Source organism: Plasmodium brasilianum, chromosome 11 (genome assembly GCF_023973825.1).
Source record: "Plasmodium brasilianum strain Bolivian I chromosome 11, whole genome shotgun sequence".
NCBI lineage: Eukaryota > Apicomplexa > Aconoidasida > Haemosporida > Plasmodiidae > Plasmodium > Plasmodium brasilianum.
In genome coordinates, this window is record NC_090124.1 from 2,553,010 (window position 1) to 2,577,335 (window position 24,326).

At 19.9% G+C, this 24,326-nt stretch overlaps 4 protein-coding genes and 1 pseudogene across 5 annotated transcripts; 3 read left to right on the forward strand and 2 right to left on the reverse strand.

The window, feature by feature from the left end:
* Nucleotides 1–486: 486 nt before the first annotated feature.
* On the reverse strand, nucleotides 487–1,591 carry MKS88_003981 (tryptophan-rich protein; the record flags this gene model as incomplete). The annotated part of the gene is made up of 4 exons (XM_067217120.1): nucleotides 487–519; nucleotides 808–1,048; nucleotides 1,109–1,398; nucleotides 1,502–1,591. The coding sequence occupies 4 exons, from the start codon at nucleotides 1,589–1,591 to the stop codon at nucleotides 487–489; spliced, it is 654 nt and encodes a 217-aa protein (XP_067072787.1).
* Nucleotides 1,592–4,514: 2,923 nt separating this feature from the next.
* MKS88_003982 lies at nucleotides 4,515–7,082 on the reverse strand (annotated as a pseudogene). Its single transcript has 6 exons — nucleotides 7,062–7,082; nucleotides 6,861–6,886; nucleotides 6,391–6,752; nucleotides 5,925–6,323; nucleotides 5,788–5,840; nucleotides 4,518–5,666 (listed from the first exon to the last, which is right to left on the reverse strand). Coding segments are annotated over exons 1-6 (2,010 nt in total).
* Nucleotides 7,083–14,321: 7,239 nt separating this feature from the next.
* Nucleotides 14,322–16,897, forward strand: MKS88_003983 (uncharacterized protein; the record flags this gene model as incomplete). The annotated part of the gene is made up of 3 exons (XM_067217121.1): nucleotides 14,322–14,330; nucleotides 14,460–15,501; nucleotides 15,765–16,897. 3 exons carry the CDS (start codon nucleotides 14,322–14,324, stop codon nucleotides 16,895–16,897), a joined length of 2,184 nt encoding a protein of 727 aa, XP_067072788.1.
* A 4,301-nt stretch (nucleotides 16,898–21,198) lies between these two features.
* MKS88_003984 (uncharacterized protein) lies at nucleotides 21,199–21,706 on the forward strand (the record flags this gene model as incomplete). Its single annotated transcript, XM_067217122.1, has 2 exons — nucleotides 21,199–21,285; nucleotides 21,410–21,706. The coding sequence occupies 2 exons, from the start codon at nucleotides 21,199–21,201 to the stop codon at nucleotides 21,704–21,706; spliced, it is 384 nt and encodes a 127-aa protein (XP_067072789.1).
* A 78-nt stretch (nucleotides 21,707–21,784) lies between these two features.
* Nucleotides 21,785–22,246, forward strand: MKS88_003985 (uncharacterized protein; the record flags this gene model as incomplete). The annotated part of the gene is made up of 1 exon (XM_067217124.1): nucleotides 21,785–22,246. One exon carries the CDS (start codon nucleotides 21,785–21,787, stop codon nucleotides 22,244–22,246), a length of 462 nt encoding a protein of 153 aa, XP_067072790.1.
* Between the last annotated feature and the right edge of the window lie 2,080 nt (nucleotides 22,247–24,326).

The window sequence follows — 24,326 nt, forward strand, 5'->3', positions numbered from 1 at the left end:
ATTATCTGTGTAATAAAAACACATAATGGTATATATGATTATAAATATTAAATTATTTTTATGACTTACAAGAAAAAAACAAAAGTACTTTTTTAAAATATTATATTTTACATATACTAAATAAATTCAATAAAAAAAAAAAAATGTAAAAAAGTAAACACTATTTAAACACAAATACAATAAATGCTAATAAATTTAAAAATAAGTAGTGATTTTTTATTTAGGTTTCTAAAATTACATTTACCATTATATAAGTATTCTATGTTTTGAGTTAATGTGATTTTTCAAATGTAAACACTACCCTCTTCAATTTTTGTTTTCAGTGATCCAGCTTTATTTTTATTCTACTTTTTTTTTTTTAGAATAGCCATCTTCTTCCTTTAAGAAAAATATAAGATATTCACTTAACATGACTCTATAATGAAAAATAGTTAACTTATAAATCGCTATTTTATATGTTTTTCATTATGCATATTTTTCTGTCTCCTAGCCTTCATTTTTGCATGGTGAAATATCCACCTTGGAAATTAAATAGAAGAAAATTTTGTAATTACATTCCGTTCATTTTAATATAATATTAATTATTTTTATTCACAAGTCTATTTCATCTTTTTTTCTTTAATCCACCAATTCCATTATTTATTTTCTATCCAATTTATATTAAAGGATGTTAACCAATTATTATAAGCCCCCGTAGTTTTTTTGCACCACTGTGTCAACGCTGAGTTTTTATAGTCTACATATTTTTTTTTAAAACGCTTAATTAAACGGTCCCACTGTTTCTCTTCATTTTTTTTTTCTTTTTACCCAATATAAATAGGCTGAAACTTTTATATTAATATCTGGATCTTCATATAATGCTTTTCCATTCCAATGTATCCAATAAAGCGTTTCGTAATATCTATTTGGATTTGAATTCCATTCATATTTCTTCCTTTTACTCCAGTTAGTCAGTTTGGATGTCATAATTTTATTGTAGGCGGACACATTTATATTTTCGTTGAACCAACTTTCAAAATCTGATATTATATAATCTAATCCACGTGTTCTGAACCACTCTATCCATTCATCGTCACTCCAGTTAGATCATACATCATAAAGATCTGACTGATATTCTTCGTGCATTCTGGGATTATAATGCGACAATTTTTCCTCTAATCTGTTCAAAAAATTATTAAATGCCTCATTTTTGTTTTTTAACCAAGCAGCATGTTCCTTTTCAAAATCTTCTATCATTTCTTTTTCCTGCTTCCTCAACCATAATTCCCAATCAAATGTTTTACGTGATTTTTCTGATAGAATGTTTTTCTCTATAGTTTGTCTTAAATATGCTATTGGCATATCTTCAGAAGTAGTATAAGATTTACAAAGTGCAGGTTTTGTTTTTCCACTACATATCTAAATAAAATATAAAAAGGAATATATGTTTTTTATATTAACATAATTTTTAAATAGAATTAACTAAAATTTAAATATATTTATTTGAAATATTTTATATTACCCCATTACAGCAACCATTAACATTTTCAGAGGTAGAAGATAATTTAAATATAATAGCGGAAGCTGATACAAAAAAGAGTATTGATTTCATCTTAAATATTTTATAGTTTTATTTTATATTATTTATTTTTCAATAAAATATATTAAATTACAAAAGTATGAACTCTAAAATAATAAGTATAAAAATAACGCGGAACATGAGAAAATGGTTTACAAAAAGTATTTAAATTACTATTTAAAAAAAAATAATAAAATAAAAATTTTTCAATGAAAAAAATATGGATCCAAAAAATTAAGAATTATAATTTTATAATAAGGTTAAAACAATTCTATAGAGAAACACCTATATTTACTTAAATGTAATTAAATATTTATTTATGTACTTGTGTCAACTTACAATATTTTAATAATATTTAATTATTTTTATTATTATTTTTTTTTTAAATATTTAATTTTAAAATATAAATAATAATAAAATATAGGATTATTGTAAAACTTAAACTAAACATGTATATGTATATATATATATATATATATATATATATAGATATAGATAGAAAGATAAATTTTCAAGCGTTATAATAAGTAATCCAATTCGTTACTTTTTAACATATAAGTATATCATCAATATTATCCATATATGTTTTATTAATAAATACCTTACCTCTTTATTAACATTCTTGTTATTATAAATTTTTTTTTTTATGAAAATATTATTCTGCGTAATTATGTGAATATAATAAATATAATAATTTAGAAATGAAGATAAAAATTAAATTAGAAAAAAATACAGAAAAATAAAAATTACAATATTGAATTTATACTTAAATTATGTTTAAACATAATTGACAATTATACAGAGAATAATAATAAGGAATTAAAAAAAAAACTTTTTAACATTTAAAATGGATTATATTTTCCTTAGGTTTTTTTACACTTTTTTTCAAAAATTTACTTACATTATTTTAGGAGTTTTTTTAATTTTGTTTTTTATTTTTCTACTCGTTCTATTATTTTCTGAATTTATTTTATGTAGTATATATATTCTTCTTAGTTTTTTATTTTTATTCTCTTTTTACTTTATATCATAATTTTTTAAACTTTGTTAATTATTTTTTATTTTTTCAATGTTAATTATTGTTTCTTTTTTTTATTTTATTTTTTGCTTCATATTTTATATTTTATATTTTTTGTCCAATTTTTATTTATTAATAAACGAAGTTCTCTAAAATACATTCTGATACTTGCCATTATTTTTGACACAATTTGTTTAATTAAAAGAAACATTATTTACATATTTTTATTATTTAATTTTTTTACTGATTGAATATTTCTGATATTAAAATATAAGAATAAATTTAATGAAATATCCTAAGAAAAAATTATTATATATCTCTTTGTTTGGTATGAATTTTATTAATTCTAAAGAAAACGGAATAACAGTTTGCTTGTATAATTTTTTACTATTATACGTTAATAACAGGAATATTATTTGTTATATTAATAAAATTTTATAATAAAAATATTTTTTATTTATTAATACATATTAAGAATTGTAATTTTAAAAAATTTTAATTAATATTTTTAGAATAATTTTAAAAAAAAATTTTTGTAATAGGAAGTAAAATATTATAAAAAATATGGGTACCAAACTTTTTATGGTTGTTGAAATAAGCGCAAAAAGGTAAAAAGGGGTTTATATTTTAAAAGAAAATATTAACTTATTAAATGTGAAAGATAGTATTTAGTCAAAAATTAATTAATATCATGTTTTAGTGAGGACAGAAAATGATAATATAGTAAAGTATATTTATATAACATAGCATAGCATGGCAAATGAATAATAATATTGCAAAATAGATTTGATATATCATTTCCATGATTTACTATAAAGTTGTTATTTTTAATAATATTTTATAAATCATTAATAATAATTATTTTACATTTTAGCAATTTATAAGTAATACAATAAATAATACAATCCTTTAGAAATATTATTATATAACACTTCCTAATTGAGCATGGCTCCCACATTTGTAGTAAAATATAAAGGAAAATGATTTATGCTATCTTTTTCCTATTTTCCTATGAATGGAAAAACATTCTTTTTATCAATATATATATATATATATGTAAATGTGTTTCGTTTATAATACCATATATATTATGGATAAAATGAATTTCGTCATTAAGAAATAAAATTTTTAAATATAATTTTTTAATTTGGAGAAAAAATAAATAATTTAAAAGAACACAAATATATCTAATAGATAAATGTTTAAAGATATACAATAAATGAACGCTATTAATATGCAAACATCAATTAACTCATAACAGATTAAGATGTTTTCATTAAGTACATAGCATATATTTTTCTATAATGTAACTTATAATATAAATTTTCCGTAAATTATCATTATGTTTTCATAAGTAGTTTTTTTCCTTTTTTTTTTTTTTATGAACAAAATCTTTATATAAATTAAAACATAAAATGGTCGAACTATGGGAATGTAAAAAAGATACAAATAAATATATTTATAAATGTGAAAATAACTACATATTATGAAGTAATAGGATAAAATAGAATTACAGAAATTTTTGTAATAATATTGTATTAATTCAAGAATAGTGTTACAATTTATTTATTTTGTTTTGTTTCCTTATTCCAAATTATAATTTTTTCCAAGTTTAACATTTTCGGAAAATATTAATATTAACTGCATTTTTGTATAGGTATATTAATATCTTAGTACTTTTATTGAAACAAGTATTAATATATTGTTTTAATGGATAATATTACAGAAAGAAAAAATGTATATATAATTGTAATATATTTGAAGTGCTTCAATTTTAAACTTCATATTTAATGATTTTTTTTTTCTTTCTATTACTTATTACTTTATATTTATTTTCTTTATTACCTAGAGACATTAAAAAATTTAAATAATATTTTTCATTAATAGCCTTTTTTCTTAAATATCATCTAAATATATTATGGAAGTATACCTATGAATTTATAGAAACGGTTTTTCTGCTATTTCATCCGATTTGTCTACTGTTCTATCACTAACTATAGGATTCGCATATACGTTATCTTCTCTTACCCAGTTTTCTATCTCATTCCTGAAAGTATTATTCCCTATATGAGCATGGATTTCTTTATTTTTTATATATTCTAAATCGTTACTATTATATTTAATTATATTTTCTGTAATTACTGGTTTTTTATATGAATATACTTCTTTCTTTGATTCATTTATGGATTTATCCAAATATGATTCCCTATTTTCAAAGTTCACCTCCTTTTTACATTCTTCTAATATCGTCATAAGAACTAGAATACATAGCCTTGTTATTAAGTTTTTTTTTACATATTTATATAATTTCTCATAATTTTCTTTTTTTTGGAATTCTTCTATATTCATTAATGATATATAGTTTTTAGTATTTTCATTTAGATATTGATCTGATATATTGTGAAAATCCTCTAAGAATTCATTGAAGCATTCCTGTTCCAAATACTGTTCTATAATAATAGCCTTTTTTGATATCCATTGTTTCCATATATCTTTTTCTCTTTGTAAAAATATAACATTGCTATTTTCATTAGCACATTTCATTTTTAATTCTTCCATTTCTTGTATATAATATAGTTCTTTTTTCCATTCATTTTTTAAATTAATAAACCAGTTTGCTTTTTTCAATTTTTCAGAAATATTTCTGTTACTTTCAATCCATTTATTCCGTAGAAAATTTTGTTGTTTAATATCATTACTACTTTTAATATTTTCTGTTATTAGATCATCATCAATTAAATTATGATAGGTTATATTATCCTTTTTTTTGAACTCATCTATGCATATTTCTAAGAATTCGTCTTTGTTGTTTTCCCATTTTTTATTTCTGAATTCTTCGAGTACTTCCATATGTACTTCTACTATGGTTTTGGTTCTGTCTCTTGTTCGCTTTGATAAATTTACATTTTTTGTAAGTTCATTTATTTTTATTTTTTTTATAATCTTTTCATCATCATATATTGGGTGTTCTAAACGATCATCCGTAAAAATTTTACTTTTCTTGTGAGAAAATGAAGGTACAAGAAATCTCAGAAATTTCACATGTCTTCTTCTTTTTTTTTTTTTTTTAAACATTCCAGTTAAAGCAAACTATAGTATAAGAAAAAAATTTTTATAAAATAAGTTATTACAATAAATAAATAATTTTCATATTTTTAACCTTTTATTATTATATTACTTTAATAAAAAGAGAAAGTATAATAATAATTACCAAGCTTATTAAAATAGATGAAGTATATTTATCACTTGGATTTAATGTCGTACCTATAATTGTTTTTTATTAATATATATATATATTATTTAGTATACTTATTTCAAATGTAGAAATATATGTAGAATTAGTGATACCTGTAGTATGGGATATTTGAGGAGGACTACGTGCTAAGGTATACGTCGACGCTTTATCAGTTTGCTGGGTATTCTCAGGATCAGGAGATAATTGTATGTCTTGAACAGTTGGAGAGGGTAATTCAATGGTATCTTTTGATTCTACATGTACATCACCAGAACTATTATCTGCTTCTAATGATGGATTTGTTAAAGATTGTGAATTCTCAGCTTCTTTAGTTGAATGTTGAATTTTTGAAACTTCACTTTTAATATGTTCTGGTGGAGGTTGTGGTAAAATATGTGATTCAATTTCAGTTTGATCTTCGGGTGTAACTTGCACATCTGTTTCCTGTTGGACGTGAGAGTTGGGTATATTTTGAGCTGTATTTTGAATTTGAGTTTCTAAAACTTTTCTTTCTGCGGAATTCTGGGTTATACATTCAGGAAGTTCTTTAAATGTATCCTGATCCAATATGTTGCATACAGGTTCTGGGGATTTGTTTTTTTGATTTTTTTTTTGGACTTTCTTTTGAGTAACAATTTTTAAAGACACTTTTCTTTTCTTCAAATTGCTTCTGCATCTGTTTAATCCATGCATTATATGCTTTGCATTTTTCTAAACATATAGCTTCACATTTACCTGAGTTAGTTTTTTTTAAGCCCTCTATTTCCTTAAAATCTCTAGTTCTTTTTTTACAAAAATCCTCTTCTTTATATTTTAATTCTAAAAGTTCTTTATGTTCTTTTTTTAAAATCATAGGACATCCACCATATTTAGTTAAATCCTTAAAGTATTGATGTAGATGAAACTTTAATAAGGATTCCCACATATGGGTGGCTTGTATCCTGAGGAGGAGACATATTCTTAATTAGATAATCAGCTAATTGTTTGCATTCTTCTCTAAATAAATTTTCGTTATTTGCCGTTTTTAAGAATTTAGTTCTATTTTGTACGTAAGTTCTAATAGTCCTAAATTGTTCTGTGAGGGTTAGCGAAAATCCTGCCGTTCCAGAAAGAGCGAAATGCTGAATTTAAAAGAATTATTAAAAATTACCTAGGTATTAAGTTTTGTGTTAATTGCACTGTAATATATTTTATCATAAATAAATAATTTATGTATGAATTTAATAGTTTAAAAAAAAAATGAATATTACCTTAGGTATACAATTTTCCATAATGACCCTAATTGATGCTCTAGTTCGTTGAAAATAAAAAACTTAAAGAAAATTAATCGTGTACACTTTGTATCAGTAGCGTATTTTAAAAATGAAGATCTATTAAAAGCAATTACATATTTATGAGCTACGTAGTAATTTATATTAGAAATATAAAGTAAATAAATTTATTATTATTTATTCTCTGAGAGTTCTATCTTATTTTACGTTAAATAAATATAAAACAACTTAATATATATCCTATACATGCTTTGAAATTAAATGAGAGTAAGGTATATTTTCGTGTATAAAATTTATATAACCTTCATTAAAGGAATCCCAATAACTTACAAAAAAGAAATTACATATAAATTAAATGAAAAATAAATTAAAATTTATTATATAAAACTATCATTAATCAATTTATTTCTTTTTTTTTGGCTCTTTTTTTTTTTTTTTTAACGCAAAAAAATTATATAAATACTCTTGTATTAAGGTAAACAATTCTTTTTGTTCAAGTTTTTTTGGAAAATAAATAATCTATAAACCAGATAATTATTAACACTTATAGTATGTTTGTTATTATCTTAAATTTATCATTTTTCCCATATTGCGTACTACACTGTAATTATATTGTTAACGGATTTTTATTTTTAATACCTTATATATAGATATGGGAAATAAAAATATATAAATTATACTATATTGTTTCTGTTTTTGAGAATGATAAATAACATTATAATGCACTTAATCCATTTAATAATATATGCAAATAATCTACCAAAAATTTAATAATTTATGCTATATATTATGCTATAAAATAATTTTAAATAGTATACATTATCATACATATACATACATATGTATATTCTGTACTTGTCTATTACCACTTTTGAAAAAAATTGATTTCATTTGGACTAAATGTTAATTAATAAAGAATAAGTTAAGGTATATTATTTATTGAATAAAATGTTGAGTGCTTATGAAATATATGAAAAATTATGAGAATACACTTGTGAGAACGTTATTCGTATTATATGTCTAAAAAAACGTAAAATGAATTATAACTATGTAAAGAAAAATAATAATAAAAAATTTCACGTAAATGCAATAATATATTAAATTAAATAATACAAAATTATTGAAGTTTCGTAACAGTTTTTTTGTACTTATTCATATATATAATCTAATAAATACATCAAAAAGATTTTTCTTTAATTTTATTTCTATTTTTATTTTTTTTTCTGCATTTGTTATGAATATGAAAATATAGTTTTAAGACTATTATTAAGTATTCATTTATGATTTAGAATGAAAAAATTAAGTATTAGCTTATAATATATTTTTAAATATTAATCAAAAAATGAAATCACAGAACTTTTTAAAAATATTATTGCAATATAATTTATTATTTGTTAATGTAAATATATTATTACTTATTTTAAAATTTCTTGTGAAACAAGCATATAAAAGATAATGAATAAGCAAGAAATTAAAATAATATATATATTAATAAATTTTAGTAAATAATTATTTGAATTAGTGGTTGATGTAATATAATTATGTATAACCAATCTGTTATATTAAATGATTATTGGTTTTTACTTATTTGTAATTTTTCAATTTATTTTTACTCAATTTTTTTTGTTTTTTTTTCTGTTTTTTATATTTTAATCCCTTACATTCCATCTCATTTTTTTTTTAAATATTTATATTTATTACATTGTACATGGGAATATATGTGATAGTAATTCATCATTTTTTAAGATATTATATATTTAAAATATCTCATTTGAATGTATAAAATATGTGGAAAATATAGTACATAATATATATGTAATAGTGGTTGATTAGGTAGCAAAATAAAAGAAAATATAATTTTCTGAAATATGTGAAAGTATACTGGAAGAACATTATTATAATAGTTATCAAGTGTATATAAAACAATTTATTTCCTATATTTTCTTTTTTTTTTATTGTTTTATATATATATATGAAAAATCTTACTGTTTCGATGTATCCTTTATTATTATATTTTTAATATATTATAAAATTTATTGCATAACATTACAGTTTATACATAACATATAATTTATGTAAATGAAAAAAATAGTAAATATTATTATGAATTATTTGATATTTGTCTATATTACGATGATTATTTTATTAATTTATTTAAATAGTATATTTTAATGTTAAAATAGATATATTAAATAAGTGGAATTTTCATATAAAATGGACTAACGATATTCCATTATGTATATATATATATATATAAATAATATTTTATTAAGAATACATTTAACGGAAAAAATATGCAAAAATATTTGTATTCATTGTGTGTTAAAAACAAATTTCTAATAAATATAAAAAAATTATATGCCCAATATTAATTATAATAACGTAAATACATTATACTATTGTTCACTTAAAAAAATATTATTATTCCAAATGAATAATTAAAAAATAATAAAAAAAAAAAATTTACAATAATTAACAATAATATATTATTATCTTTTTAATATATATATAATTTTGTTACGATAGCATTTATGGAAGCGCTCATTTGGTTTTTATTAATTTTTAGCACAACTAGGTTCTCTGACTATCTTACATATAGCTGATGTTTAGAATGAAATAAATAATAATGTATTTTTATATATTCACAATAATACAAATGTAACTTACAAAACAGAATAAAAATAAACGTTATATATAATGAAATTCCCTTAAACATTTACAATTAAAGAGGATTTTTCTATTTTAGTAAAAATCCTTGTTCCTAAATATTTTTTTGAGGATGTTTTAATAAAACAAAATATATATATTTGAATAACTTATTTATGTTTTTTCTATATTAAATAATACTATAAAAATTATTTATTATCTTTGTAAAATATTATATTTTCTCCTTATTGAGTATATATTATATAAGGAAAATGCATTCTTATATGTACGTCGGCATAAAGTTCAGAAACCTTTCACATTAAGTCTTTTTTATATTTGCTAAATTATACATACATAAAAAATAAAATATATATAAAATAATATTAACAATTTTTAAAGTATTATTTATATATTTATGCTAGCTATATATTAGAATATATACAAAAAATAAAATGTTCGATTTTTATGGAATACAATGTTTTATATATGAGTTTTCAAACATAACTTGAAGATATCTATTTTTATACTTTTCTAAAAAGAAGATTACTTTAAAATGTTTTTCTTTAATATACATTTTAATATAAATTATATGTATTAATGATTCTAAAAAGTTTACTATGAATCAATTTAATACGTATAATTATGGCATCTATGATGAAAAATATTATTAATTATATAATAGTAATATAAATAGATATGCTGAGCAAAATTGAAATAATTCATATAATCAATTGCAAAAATTTTTAAATGAATATGGAACTCGTAAAAAGTATATATCTAACTTTAAAAGTGTAGAATAGTTAAAATATGTTAATGAACTACATGAAGTTGCTGAATCTCATTCATTTTTAGTTTCAGTAAAATACTTATTATAGAGATTATTGTCATATAAACAACCTTATGATGCTACTAGGTGTTAATTTAATTATTAATTTTCCATAATTAGATTAATATTTAATGCAATATTTTTCATGTATTTCCTTTTGTATTACACTATATATCATTCTAATTAAAAACGTGAACACGTTTCTACAATCCTAATATATAACGATAATTATTTATTACTCCATTAGAATTGTTTCTCTCTGTATGTAATTCTTAGTAATATTTGTTTTTTCCATCTTGGCAATGATGTTGTTTTCAATAAAAAAAAAATTAAAAGATGTCGAAATGTGCAGGTGAACAAAGTGGTAAAATGCTGATAAGTGCTTTTGAAGGTCATGACATATATTAGTGTAACAAGGGATATTAAACAATATATACATAACAAAATTCTAATCTATAAATTTCCAAAAACACATATCTTTGTGAATATAAAAAAAGACCTTAATAAACTTAATGAAATATATTTTAAAAGAATGCAAAAAAAAAAAAAAGTTAAAATAATTTTTTTTTAATAATAATACTACTAATGTAATATATAAGTGTATGATTCTAACAGAATTATAAAACGTTGATAAGTGAAGAGCAGTATAAACTATTGTAACAAGGTTAAAAAAAAAAATATTTAATTAAAAATCAAGTATTTTACTAAAAGACTAAGTTATGAAATACATAGGATGAGAAAATGACAAAGCATTAATTTTTATTGTATAAGCAATATTCATATTATTGTTTAGTATGAACATAGTAAGGATATATAAAATTTCTTCTAAGTAACTTATCTCATAATATATATAAATGGATAGTAAAAAAGAGACTTTTATTAATTGAATAAGTGTAACACGAATAGAAACTATTAAATGTAAACAGAATTAAGATTAAATTAACTAAAATTTCGTAATAGATAGAGTATATAATATATTGTAATGCAGAATTAATATATAAATTATGTTTTTTGTACTATAGTTATATATTTGTCAAAAATATCATAAAGTCTGTAATCCAAAATTTGAAATACAAATGCTATAAAATAGAATTTTATATTAAAAATATTTATAGAGAACAAAAATATGTATTCCAATATTATTAAAAAATTTTAATTATATATTAACAATACTATCTGATATTTTATATTAAGATAATGGGGATATAATTTATTGAATTTTTACTAAAATCAAAGATATAGACAAATTTCATGTATAGTGTTAGTAGACTATATATTTACTTGTATTTCTAAAAAATAAAACGTAAAATTAAAAAATATTTAAGGTAAAATAAATTTTTATGTTATAATTTTCTACTATATTATGCTTTAATACTGCTTGAACTATTGTAATATATTTATAATGACATATTGCAGAAGGAAATAATATGAACTATAAAATTTTAATACTTAATTGTACTTTTTTTTAAAATAATATATATGACAGTAACTTAAATTTTTCATTTATACAAATTAAATATGAGAAAATTATATTGTGTTATATGAAGTAATCGAAAAATATTATATAGGATTGTTTTTTAGTATATTTGTAGCTAGAAATTGTGCTGCTTAATATATAATGTAATACTGTTGATGTGTTTAATGTGAAATGTTTAAATGACAAACAAATCTATTTTAATGTTAAATATTATTTTTTAAATAAATAATATATTCATGATGCTACGAAAAAATAAAATATTCAGTAATATGTTTGAATTTTTATTAATTTTTCATTACTTTTAATAAAATAAGAAGCATAAATTTCGATAGGATAAAATAATTTTGATCATTTATAAAAGCAAAATCATAAAAAATACATTAAGAAAAAAAAAAACATCTCGTTATATAAATTTTTGAAAGCAAATTTCACTTATTTGTTTTCATAATCTAAATTTATTTTGGGAAAAACTTATATTGTTTTATGTTTGTACATGTTCAAATACAATTTTAAGTTTTATTAAGTATGTAAATAATGTATTCAATTACAACCTAAATATATAATATCCTAAAATACAATAACATTATATTTATATATATTCCAATGTATACGGTTATTAAAGAACATATTTCAAAAAAAAAAATTGCATATATAGTAAGAGATTAAAATAAAAAGATTGTGTTTGTGAAGTAACAAAAAATTGTATATAGATAAATTGAAAAGTTAAAAATGCTTTATTTCAATAAATCTTATATAGAATGAATAAACTTAACTATAATAAATTTAATTGTATACTTGAAAGTATTATTAAAAAATTAATTATTAATTAATATATATTTTTTATATAATTTCTTCAATATTTTTAATCTTTTATTTACTTAATTCAATTGAAGTATTAAAATTAGATATAAATTTACATTGTAATGGAATAATATATAATGTATATAATACATTTAAATTTTTCTGTAATTTCTTTTGTAAATACATATCTTAAAAATATAGTAAAATAATATATGAATATTTTTATTTTTTATAGTAAATAATATTTACTGACAGTGTTAAAGAGATATATTCATACAGTTATCAAATGCATTAAAAATTGAAAAAATAAATAACAAATTTTAATCTATTTATTTGAACATTTATATTAATAATTAGAGAAAAATTATTACGAAAGTTCAACATTTTTGTTTAATTTCATATAATATTGCATTTACATGAAATTATAATAATTTTATTTTTTATTGTAATGTTCTAACAAAATCTTTTTTTTTTTAACCATATTGTATGATTATTTTCTTTATAAGTATAATCTAATAATTTTTCATATTTTGAATAAGTTGTTAAACGTATTTTTATTAATAAATATACGTTAATGTCCATTTTACTAATTGAAATTTAGTCCTAATGGAATCATTCGTATACAAATGTGGCAACATATATATCCAGTAGAACACTTATATATAATAAATTATACTAATTTAAAAATATTAAATTTCATAATGTTTACCATGAGTAATGAACTTTATGTAATTCACATATATAGAATGATTAGACAAGTTCGTACATATTAATCCCATGTATTTGCATTAACTATAGCAAAAATTTAGTGTAATTTATATATTATTAATTCTCACCAAGGGATAAAAGGAATTAAATATAAAAAACTATTTATAAAGTTATAACATTATAATGGAATACATCAAAAATAAATAACAAAGAAGAATAAAAAGAAACATACTATAAGTACTTATGACTATTTTTCTTAGAGATTATATGTTATTTTTCACGTAAAAGTTTAAAAAGTGTCATTTACATTAATACAGGTAAAAAATAATTATACATATAAAATTTATAACTAAAAAATAAAGGATATAATACATATTTTATTGATAATTTTATACAATAATTCTTGTATTGCTTATTATTGTTACTTATATGTAATTTTTTATATTTAGCTAATGAGATTTTTTTTATAAGAGGAAATATTAATTTTATAAAAAAATATATACTCATCTTTGTTTTGATATCAAAAAGGAATAGGATGCATCTACTATTGTGATAAATTCTTTTAATGTAAAATGAGATAAGAAGATTATAAAGGAAATAATAATGTATTCAATTAATTTCTAGTTATAATATAAATACTTCTGTATTTTATTAATTTCTTTTTGCTCTTAAATAATAATGATTTTAAAATTACTATATTGATAAATAAAAAGATATAATTTCATATTTTTTCTTCTTCTTTATTATTTACAACGAACTAAAATAGCAACGAATTGTCATTATGAAATGGGTAAAATATATTCTTCCTTAATATACCTAAATTTAGATATAAACTGTTTATTAATAAAAAAAACCGTCATATTTTAAATAATATAAAATTTGATGAAAAAATAATTCCTAATTATTCTTTTAATTTTAGAATTTCAGTGGACAAGGTTATGGGGTTTTCGAATATTTTAGTAATCCACAATTTAAGGAAATTATAGAATATATTAAAAAGGAAACTCCTAAATTAAAGTCTATAAGACGTAAAAATGAATTTAGAGAAAAATGCTTACGTTTTGCTGAATATGTAATTGAAAAAAAGTATAAAAATCCACCTATATTTAAACAAGAAAATTGGGAAGCAGCACTTAAAACATGGGTAAAGCATTATTTCTTCAAGGAGAAAACTAAATATGGCATCTGTCCTGTTATTTTTGAGCAGAACGATAAATATCTTTTAGAATTAACATATAAGGCAGAGGATTTCTTTGAAAAAAAAGAAAAAGAATTAAAAAAAATAAAACACTTAAAAGAAAAAAACGAAATTTCAAATAATTGCATTAATGATAATAAATGTAAACGTTCATGTGAGAAATATAATGAATGGATTATATCTATGAAGAAAGAATTTGAAGGAAAACAAGTCTTTATTTTAAACAATTCTAATAAGGAATTTACAAAATTAAAGGATAAAAAAACATTGAGCGACTTGCTTAAATCTGATACATTTGAAGAAATTCCTAATTGCTCATACAGGGAAGCAGCTGTTAATGCTGAACCTGTATCTGAGGAAAAAGAGGAAGCTCCTGTAGTAAAACCAAAAGGAGCTCCAAAAGAACAAATTATGAGTTCAGCTGGAGAAGATGGGCAATCTATGGAAGCTGGAGTTCCATCTGAAAGAAATGATCAAATGCCACAAGAAACGTGTACTTCTCATTCAGATCAAGTACAACGTGAAAAAGAATCCTTACATGAAGGTCCCCATAAAGATACTGAAACTAATAGTGGAGAAAACGCACAATATGAACCGGAAAGTATGTTACAAATTCCAGGAGATTCTGAAACAACAGTTAAAGGAAATGTAATTTCACCTCAAGAAAAACCCCTAACTGATGTCCATGCAACTACTTTTAAACCTGCTGCACTATCAATTCCTAACTTACCTTCTGTAACATCTGACATCCTTAAAAAGCCTGGTAGCACTAATGCTTGTTATTTTTATATTTTTGAAATAACTACAATATAAAATACATATATATAAGGTTTAATTACAGGTGACAATGAAGTACTCGTATGACGCATATACCGCTCTTTTAATAAGCCTTCTAATTATTATATTATTTTCTTTTATTATTAAAGTAAAATAAATGTAAAACATTAAAAATATTATAAAGATTTCCTTACTAAAATAATTTGTTTTATAAATACATTTTGCTAAAATTGTAGTATTTTTTAACAGGGTTGTTTAAAAAAAAAAAAAAGATAAAAAGAAGAGAAGTTAAATTTCTGAGAATATTAGTACCTTCCTATTATAAAAGAAGTAAATTTTTAAGACAAAGTCATTTGGAGCACCCAATAAATGAAGAAGAAGAAATAATTAAAAAAATAAAAATACAAGAACATAATATGAACAAAAATGAAAATGTATCATACGGAAAAAAGGACAGATCCATAACTATTATAGAAGTACATATGGAAATACTGGAAGAATGCAGAAATAAAGAATGGGAATATAACAAAGGAGAATTTTTAGCAATATGCCAAGAAGTATTAACAAAAAAAGAAAATAGAACCTACACTAACTTAAAAGATGATGAAGTAGTAATGGATAATATTAAAAGTACCAATGAAATTGAAAAACAAAAAAGTCTATGGAGTAAATGGGTGGAAAGACATAAAATATGTTTGGAAAAATTGAGAAAAAAGGATTGGTTTAACAATCTGAAAAATGATTGGAAAGAAGAAAGATCATACATAAAAAATAGTGAAAAATTAAGAAAATATCTTTCAAATGAAAATGAAAAAGATCCATTTTTAGAAAGAAAAAAAGATATATGGAGACATTGGGTGTCAAGGAAGGGTACTATTGTAGAAAAATATTTGGAAGAGGAATTGTTTGAAAAATTGACAGAGGAAATATATAATATGTTAGATACATATGAAAATGAAGGAAGAAAGGATGATATATTATTTATGAATAAAGAAGAATTGGAAAACAAAGAAAATTATGAAGTATTATGTAAATACTTTAAAACAAAATTATTAGAAAAACTGTGTATACTAGTATTTATGATGGTATTAGAGGAATGTAAAAATGAGGAGTACATAGAAAATATGGAATCACATTTCGATAATTCTATAAATGAATGTATAACAGGAAAAAACTTAGATATTAAACCAGAAATTGAGGAAAATTTAACTGATATTAACGGAGATGTTTTAGGGAATATAAAAAATAATAAAAATTATACTTATGAGGGAGAAGACTGTTTCAGAGAAGAATTGAAAGAATGGATAAGAGAAAATGATGCATACATAAATTCCTTAGATAGTGATAATAACATAGACGAATGCTATCAAGTGGTAGAATAATACATACTATATATTAATAAAGACAAATTCAAAATATATTTGAATAATAATCAGGAGAAGTTGTACGATATCTATGAAATAAATTTCTTAAATTTTGTTATAATCTAAGGAAGAAAGAAAAAGTAGAATGCAAAGAAATGTGTTATGTAAAATAGAAAAACAGGCATAGTATATGAAGATTCAAACGTTTTTATTTAAAAGATATTCCAAGATTATATAATTGTTTATATTCTTATTAGAATATTTCTACAAAAGTTATAGTTACACATGATTCAATAAAAATTAGCAATATTTTAATGTGTATATAAAACAAATAGTAATTTTTATATGTTATATAATAGCATATTTATTTAAAAAGTTTTAAGCAATGTTTTTTTTTTTTTGATTCCTTAATAAAAGTTTTTTTTTATTGAAATATTTGGATATATTAAATTTTTTACATATATTATTAAATTGTATTTATTTTATTATCTATATTTTAGATAAGTATATAGTAAAATTGTCGGTGCCCGGTTCCCATGAAATTGATATTAATGCGTATATCAGGATCTTATATAAAAAATTTTTTTTAGTATATATATATTACATTATTTGTTAATTCTTAAATTTTCATAAATTTCACTTTAGAAATAATAAAAAGAATGCATTATTTTATATTATATAAAAACAATAATATGTCAATTAAAATAAGATGGTACAATTATATAAAACTGTTAAATTGGATAATACGTTTTAAAATAAAAACGTTTGTACGTTAATTGAATCCTAGAATATAAATTTTATATTTTTACAGTATAAATTTTTTTCATGTCGTAGGTTCATGTCACATTTTAATAAAACATGTGTCATATAAAAAATTTGTGTTATTTTATTTTTTTTTTCTTTCATTCCTATCAATACTGTTGTATGTAGTACAAAATATTTATATTTTTTAATTATAACGTAATTTTTAGAGGGTATAAACTATATATAGCCGAAAGATCATTTTTTGGATGATAAGCAACAAATTAATAACTATATACATTGTATAAGCTAATGCACCAATTTTCACAGCATATATTATATTTATACTAATTCTGAAATAAAATCCCTATGAACTAAAGAAGTCATTTTATTTTAATTTTATTATGGAAATTATTGATTATAAAAATTTAGAATTGTTCTGTTCGAATATTAATATATATATATATATATATATTCTTTTTTTTTTTGGAACGTTTAGGAATATTATTGGATTTACAAAAAATTATTTTTTTTTTATTGCTTTTTATATAAATTTGTTGAAAATATTTACAAAAATATATTTAAAATTATATATGATTTTTATACTTTATATTTATATTCTATTTATATATCTTTATGCGTTTTTAAGTATAAAAGAACAATGCAAATACATATATATTTATATCGCTATCTTGTAGATAAACAGTTATTATTTTTCTTAATTAAAAATATTGTAAAATTAAACAATACTAATATGAAAGAAAAAATGTAATCTTTTATTATAGTAAAAAATCAGAATTATATTTTTTATTTAGGGATGTTCTAATTTATATTGCATGGCCTAATGATAACATAGCTGAGAATTTAACTTATAATTTTTGATATCTGAAATTAAATGTATTATAAGAAAATTTCCATTATATGTACATTTATAATATTATAAATAATAAAAATATATTTTTTTCATTAATCGTATCCTAGATAAATATTTTGTTAACTAGAACTGTGAAGATGGAACCTTAATTCAACAACCGATATATTATTATCAGAAAATGAGAAAAAACAAATAATATATAATTAAAGATATATTATTTAAAATTGGATAAGATGATTCTGAAAATGAAAGTGATTATATTGAGTCGACTTATTGATGAAAAGGTTAGTGTAATGTCAAACACAATTCAAATTCTACAGAAAATAAATTAATCAAGGAATGAGTGTTATTATATGTTAATCATTTGAAGTGATAAATATATTTTTGTTTTTCAAAAATAATTATATAGAGGATTTAGTTCTATATATTAATGTCGGAAATATACCAGTACTACTCAGAAAAAAAGTATACAATATTTAGCTTGTATGAATATCTTTTATTATTTACCTTGTAGGAATACTTTTGTTTATAATATTTTTGTTACTTTTTTATTTTTAATTTATTAGAAAATTTATTGTTTATTAAGAAATAAATTACGGAAAATAATATTTTACTCTAACAATAGGGTACAACTACAATGAACTTAGTTACTTTATTTTGTAGTTTAATGACCATTTATGTACTTGTAAATTTTTAAAATATATCGTTGGTGTTTGAGAAAATTATTTATAACCTATTTACATTTCATATATTGTTTTTATAAATAATATTCTTCATGAATCTAATGAAGTTTTTCTTTATACTAAATGGAATTATATTCTTAGCAAGAACAATTGTTTCATAATTATAAATTTTTTCTTATGAGCACTGAATATTATATAAATATATATGGATACATAAAAGTAGAAAAAAATATATTAAATAGTTTTAACATTCGCTTGTTCATACATTAGCTTTATTATAATAATGAATTATTTTTGCGATAATTTAATAATCTTCTGAATTGTATATAAATATATATTTTTCTCAACATATATAATTGAAATTTATATTTCTCATTATTCACAATATAAATATGTGCATTATAAGAAAAAATTATACGTACAACATGTATCATGTGTATTTACATTGTGATAAGTATGAGATCGTTTAAATTAATTTATAAAATTAGAGTTAATATAATCTCTCTAACCTAGTGAATTAATTAATATTTTTAAAAATTATATAATTTTTTTTTTTTATTGTTCTAAGTGATCACTTGAATGAACTTTTAAAAACGTATTTTATACATTAGTTTTATTTTCATTATATTACGTTGTTCTTCATATATTAAAATCAAAACCATATCTGTTCTCATGTTTATATGTATTTTCTATTTAAAAGTAAATATAACAAGTCATATTTATAAAAAAACTCTTATGTGAAATATATGTTTCATAACTTATTTGATATAAAGTTTTTTTAAGTAGATATTTTTTTTTGTGCAAGTATGAAATTATGAATACATAAGTATATAATTCTTTTTTATGGTATAAATTATTAAGAGAAAATTATCGATTTAAGAATTCTTGAAACATTATTTTTATATTAGAGTTTTAAAAATTTATACGATTAATTTTTATGTTATGTAATTTTTTGAGCTAAGAACTTTTTTAAAAAATTAATTATATGTGAAACATATATTGATAATAAAAAATTATATTGACTTTGCTATCGAATTAATTAAATAACTAAATTATATTAACTATAATGTTATTATGTTATATACCTTGGACAAAATTTCTCTATAAATATTTAATAATTTTTTATTATATTTCTTATAAATATATATATAACATTAAAAAAGAAAAAGGTAATATAAAAAAAGTCGATGAATTTATAAACATTTCTTATAGATATAATAATATAAATAATATATAATTAAATACTATAACCTTCAATATTTATATTAAGGAAGTAAATGATAAGTTCTTATATATCTTCCAAATATGTACTTTTTCAGTAGTTCATATACTATATATTTGATGTTATAAATACATTACAAATCATAATATAAAGTGAATTTTTATAAAATAATTAAGAAATATACGGCGAAGAGAATAAAAAAAAATGTTGTAATAAATATTGTTTTCTTCATTTATTACTGTATTGTTAAATTTATTAATAATATTATGGGAATAACCAGTTTTTCCTTGATATATAAAATAAGAAGATATACAAATTAATAAGGATACATCAATTAAATGAGTTATACTTTACTTAATATACAGAATAACGTATTATGTATGTTCTCTACATTCTATATTTTCTATATATTCCATACTTGGATATATTATGAAAACATATATATAATTTTTTATTTTATTTTGTAAATTAAAAACATTATTATTTAATTAATTTACTGTATTTAATAAATAACTTATATACTTTGAATATTTATTTATGTATTATATTTATAGTATATTTTGTAATGTTACCTTTTTATAAATAATATTAACATAACAATTTTAGATTATATTTTTGAAGTTATAATTCCCTTTTTCACTGTAATATAAATTGTAATTATACAATATTTTTAATAATTTTATCAAAAAAAAAAAAAAAATTTAATAAATAATAATAGAGTTCTATACCATTAAAATTATATTATATTGTTGCTAATTATATCATTTCTGCGTTTATTAGCGTATTAAATACTTATATTATGGAACAAAAATTTAAGTCATTCTTATATATTAAAATTTCTACCTTTATAATTTTAACATGGATATGTCATTTTTACATTTATATGGTTATGATAATGACTTCTAAGTATATATGTATTATTTATCTTTTGGTGTTTTACTATTGTTAGTGTTTTATTTTACTGAGAATTTATTCATTTGATTAAATAATAATTTTTTTCTATTTTTTAGAGTAGGCAAGGTAAATCTTTGGTTGAATGCTACAACCAACATAGAAGGTTATACGCAAGAAATAACCGTTTACTGGCAAAATATATGCAGGATAAGTATACACGTATTTTGTATTTAAAAGAAGAGATACCAAATAGACAGAACAATGTTAATGATATATTTAATAATGTAAAATATTCCTCGGGAAAAACTAAACAGTTAAATTGGAGTTCACAAGGAAATAAAAGAAGACATAATAAAGATATGAAAAATAAATCTTGTATATTTGAAACGAAAAAATATTCCCATTTAGAATAAAAAATCTTCAAAGAACTTGATTACGTAGATTTTCTCAAAAACAACAAAACAATTAGTGATAAGATTTACAAAAAAATAATGATTAAAAAATGCGGATTACGAGTAGCCTTACCAATATTACTGTTTTTTGTATTAGTGATATCGTTCATATTAGATAATTTTTGTGGATGTGGGCTTACACATGGTTTGCTTAAAGTAATAGTTCTTACTTCACCTGCCGTAGGTATTGCTCAACTTAGAGAATATTCATATCTTAAAGGAATTGGAAATCTTTCAAATATAATTAATGAGGGGAAGGCTTCTCCCGCTCTATTAACTTTGCATATCTGGTTAATGAAATCACCTTTAAAAAGGTTCACACAAACACTGATAGTAAACCCATCTACGAAAAAGTTGAGCAACTATTGTGCGTCAGGATTCTTGGGATTTCTTATATATTTTGTACCTATTTTCATATTAAGTATAATTCTTATATCAGGACTTGTTTATTATCATAAAAAAGTTAAAAAATATGAAAAAATTAAATTCAGGAAAAGGTAAAATGAATAATAAGCAGTTTTTCTTTACTGTAATGAAACCATCCATATGATCTAACACACTTAATATTTTAAATGTTATTCATAATGTATATAACTATAAATGACTAAATTTTATAATTGTATGTTAATATAACTGGTTTAATTCATACGCAACAGTAAAAGAGTATATTCGTATTTTTTGTTTGTAATTTTGAATGTTTTAATATATTTCAATTTATAGTTTAAGGTATCGTCTGAGATTTATTTACTATTTTGTCTTAATGTTTATATATGTATATTTTCATATATTCCTAGGATAAATATGTTTTTGTGTGTTATAATTAATATACATTATGAAAATTTATATAATTTTATTGATACCATGTGTTAATTTTTATTTTAACTATGAACAATATTTATTTATATTATTTTATCATTTTCTAGTTTAAAATGATTATTTGTAGACTTTATTTAAAAAATGTTTGACAAGATTTAATTAAATTATTATATGTCCTATTTTGTTTTCAATGACTTTACGCAAATATATTCTGTTGTATTAATGTAAATATATATATTTCATAAAATAAAACATTATATTTATTACGCAGAATACGTTTTATTAGAAATACGTTATGAAACAATTCCATTGTAAAACACTTTTCAAACGTTATTAATTTTTTTTTTGAATGATAAAAAAAACAAATTACGAATAAATAATAAAATATTATTATTAAATTTAGGACACATATAATAGTTCAATAACTCAATAATTCTATGTATTCAGAATTAAATGGACAGTTATCACGATTTATTATTTTGTTATTCTTGTGAATTAAAGAGTCATTTCTATGTTGTAAAAATTAAATAAATATATACTATATTAATAGTTTACATATAGAGAATACATATTTTATATATTTTACAATATCTAAAGTTTAATATAATGAAATAAATGTAATCAAATATTAATTAATAATATACATAGATATTTTTTTTTTTTAATAATGGTTAGATTTTAAATACATTCATATCTACAAAACAAAAATAAATTATTATTAAGGGAAATAAGAAAGTATATAATATTTATACATTAATATAATAATGTGATAGTGTTTTTTATATATATTTTCTTATTTTTTCTGGCTATCAGTATATTATGTAAATAGTTATTATTATTTAAAGATGAATACAAATATATTTAACTTCAGTTGAGAATTTCTAGTTAATCTATATTAACAATTATTGTTTTTTAAATAAAATAAAATTATAAAAAAGTATTATTTTTTTAGAAAAGTATCATGAGTACATTACTTTTTTTTTTTTAAAACAGTTGTTTTAATTTGATCCATTAAAAAGAATATCTATATTTTTTGGTATATGTTTTAAATAAATAAATATAATAATTTTATACTAAAAATATTAAGTAATTATTTACTGTTCCAAAAAAAAAAAAAAAAAGAAAGAAAATATCCTGTGTAAATGTAAAAATATTTTTAATACATTTTAGATAATAATATTGAAGAAAAAAATGAACTTCTCTATGTACTTATAGTTTTGAATACATTATCAACTAAATATTTAATATTTAGTATAAATAGTGAAATTAAAATATAGAATTGAGAAAAATGTTATAAAACGTATATACAAAGGAATACACAATAAGAAATATAAAAGAATATTCAATTATAATATTATAATGCAGTTGTGGTATAAATTTTTAATAAAGACAAAAATATATATTTTATAAGGATATTAACAAATTTCTATATTAATTGTTAAATAAAAAAAATCATATATAATTTAAAAAAAATATGAATTATTTTTAAATGATAATGCTAAAATAATATTTAGAAATCAGAAATATTACAAAAACAGAAAAAGTATATTTATAATTAATTGTTTAAAGGATTATAATATATAGTGTTTTCATTTCTCGTAATTAATTTTATAATATATATATTAGTTATTATTGGTTTTTAAAATAGGTTGCATTATGATTTATATAGAAATATTATCTCCCACTTAAAATATAAAATGTTCAAATCATTGTAACAATTAAGGGTAGATAAAAAGGAGCCTTCATATATATTAAGATAAATGCA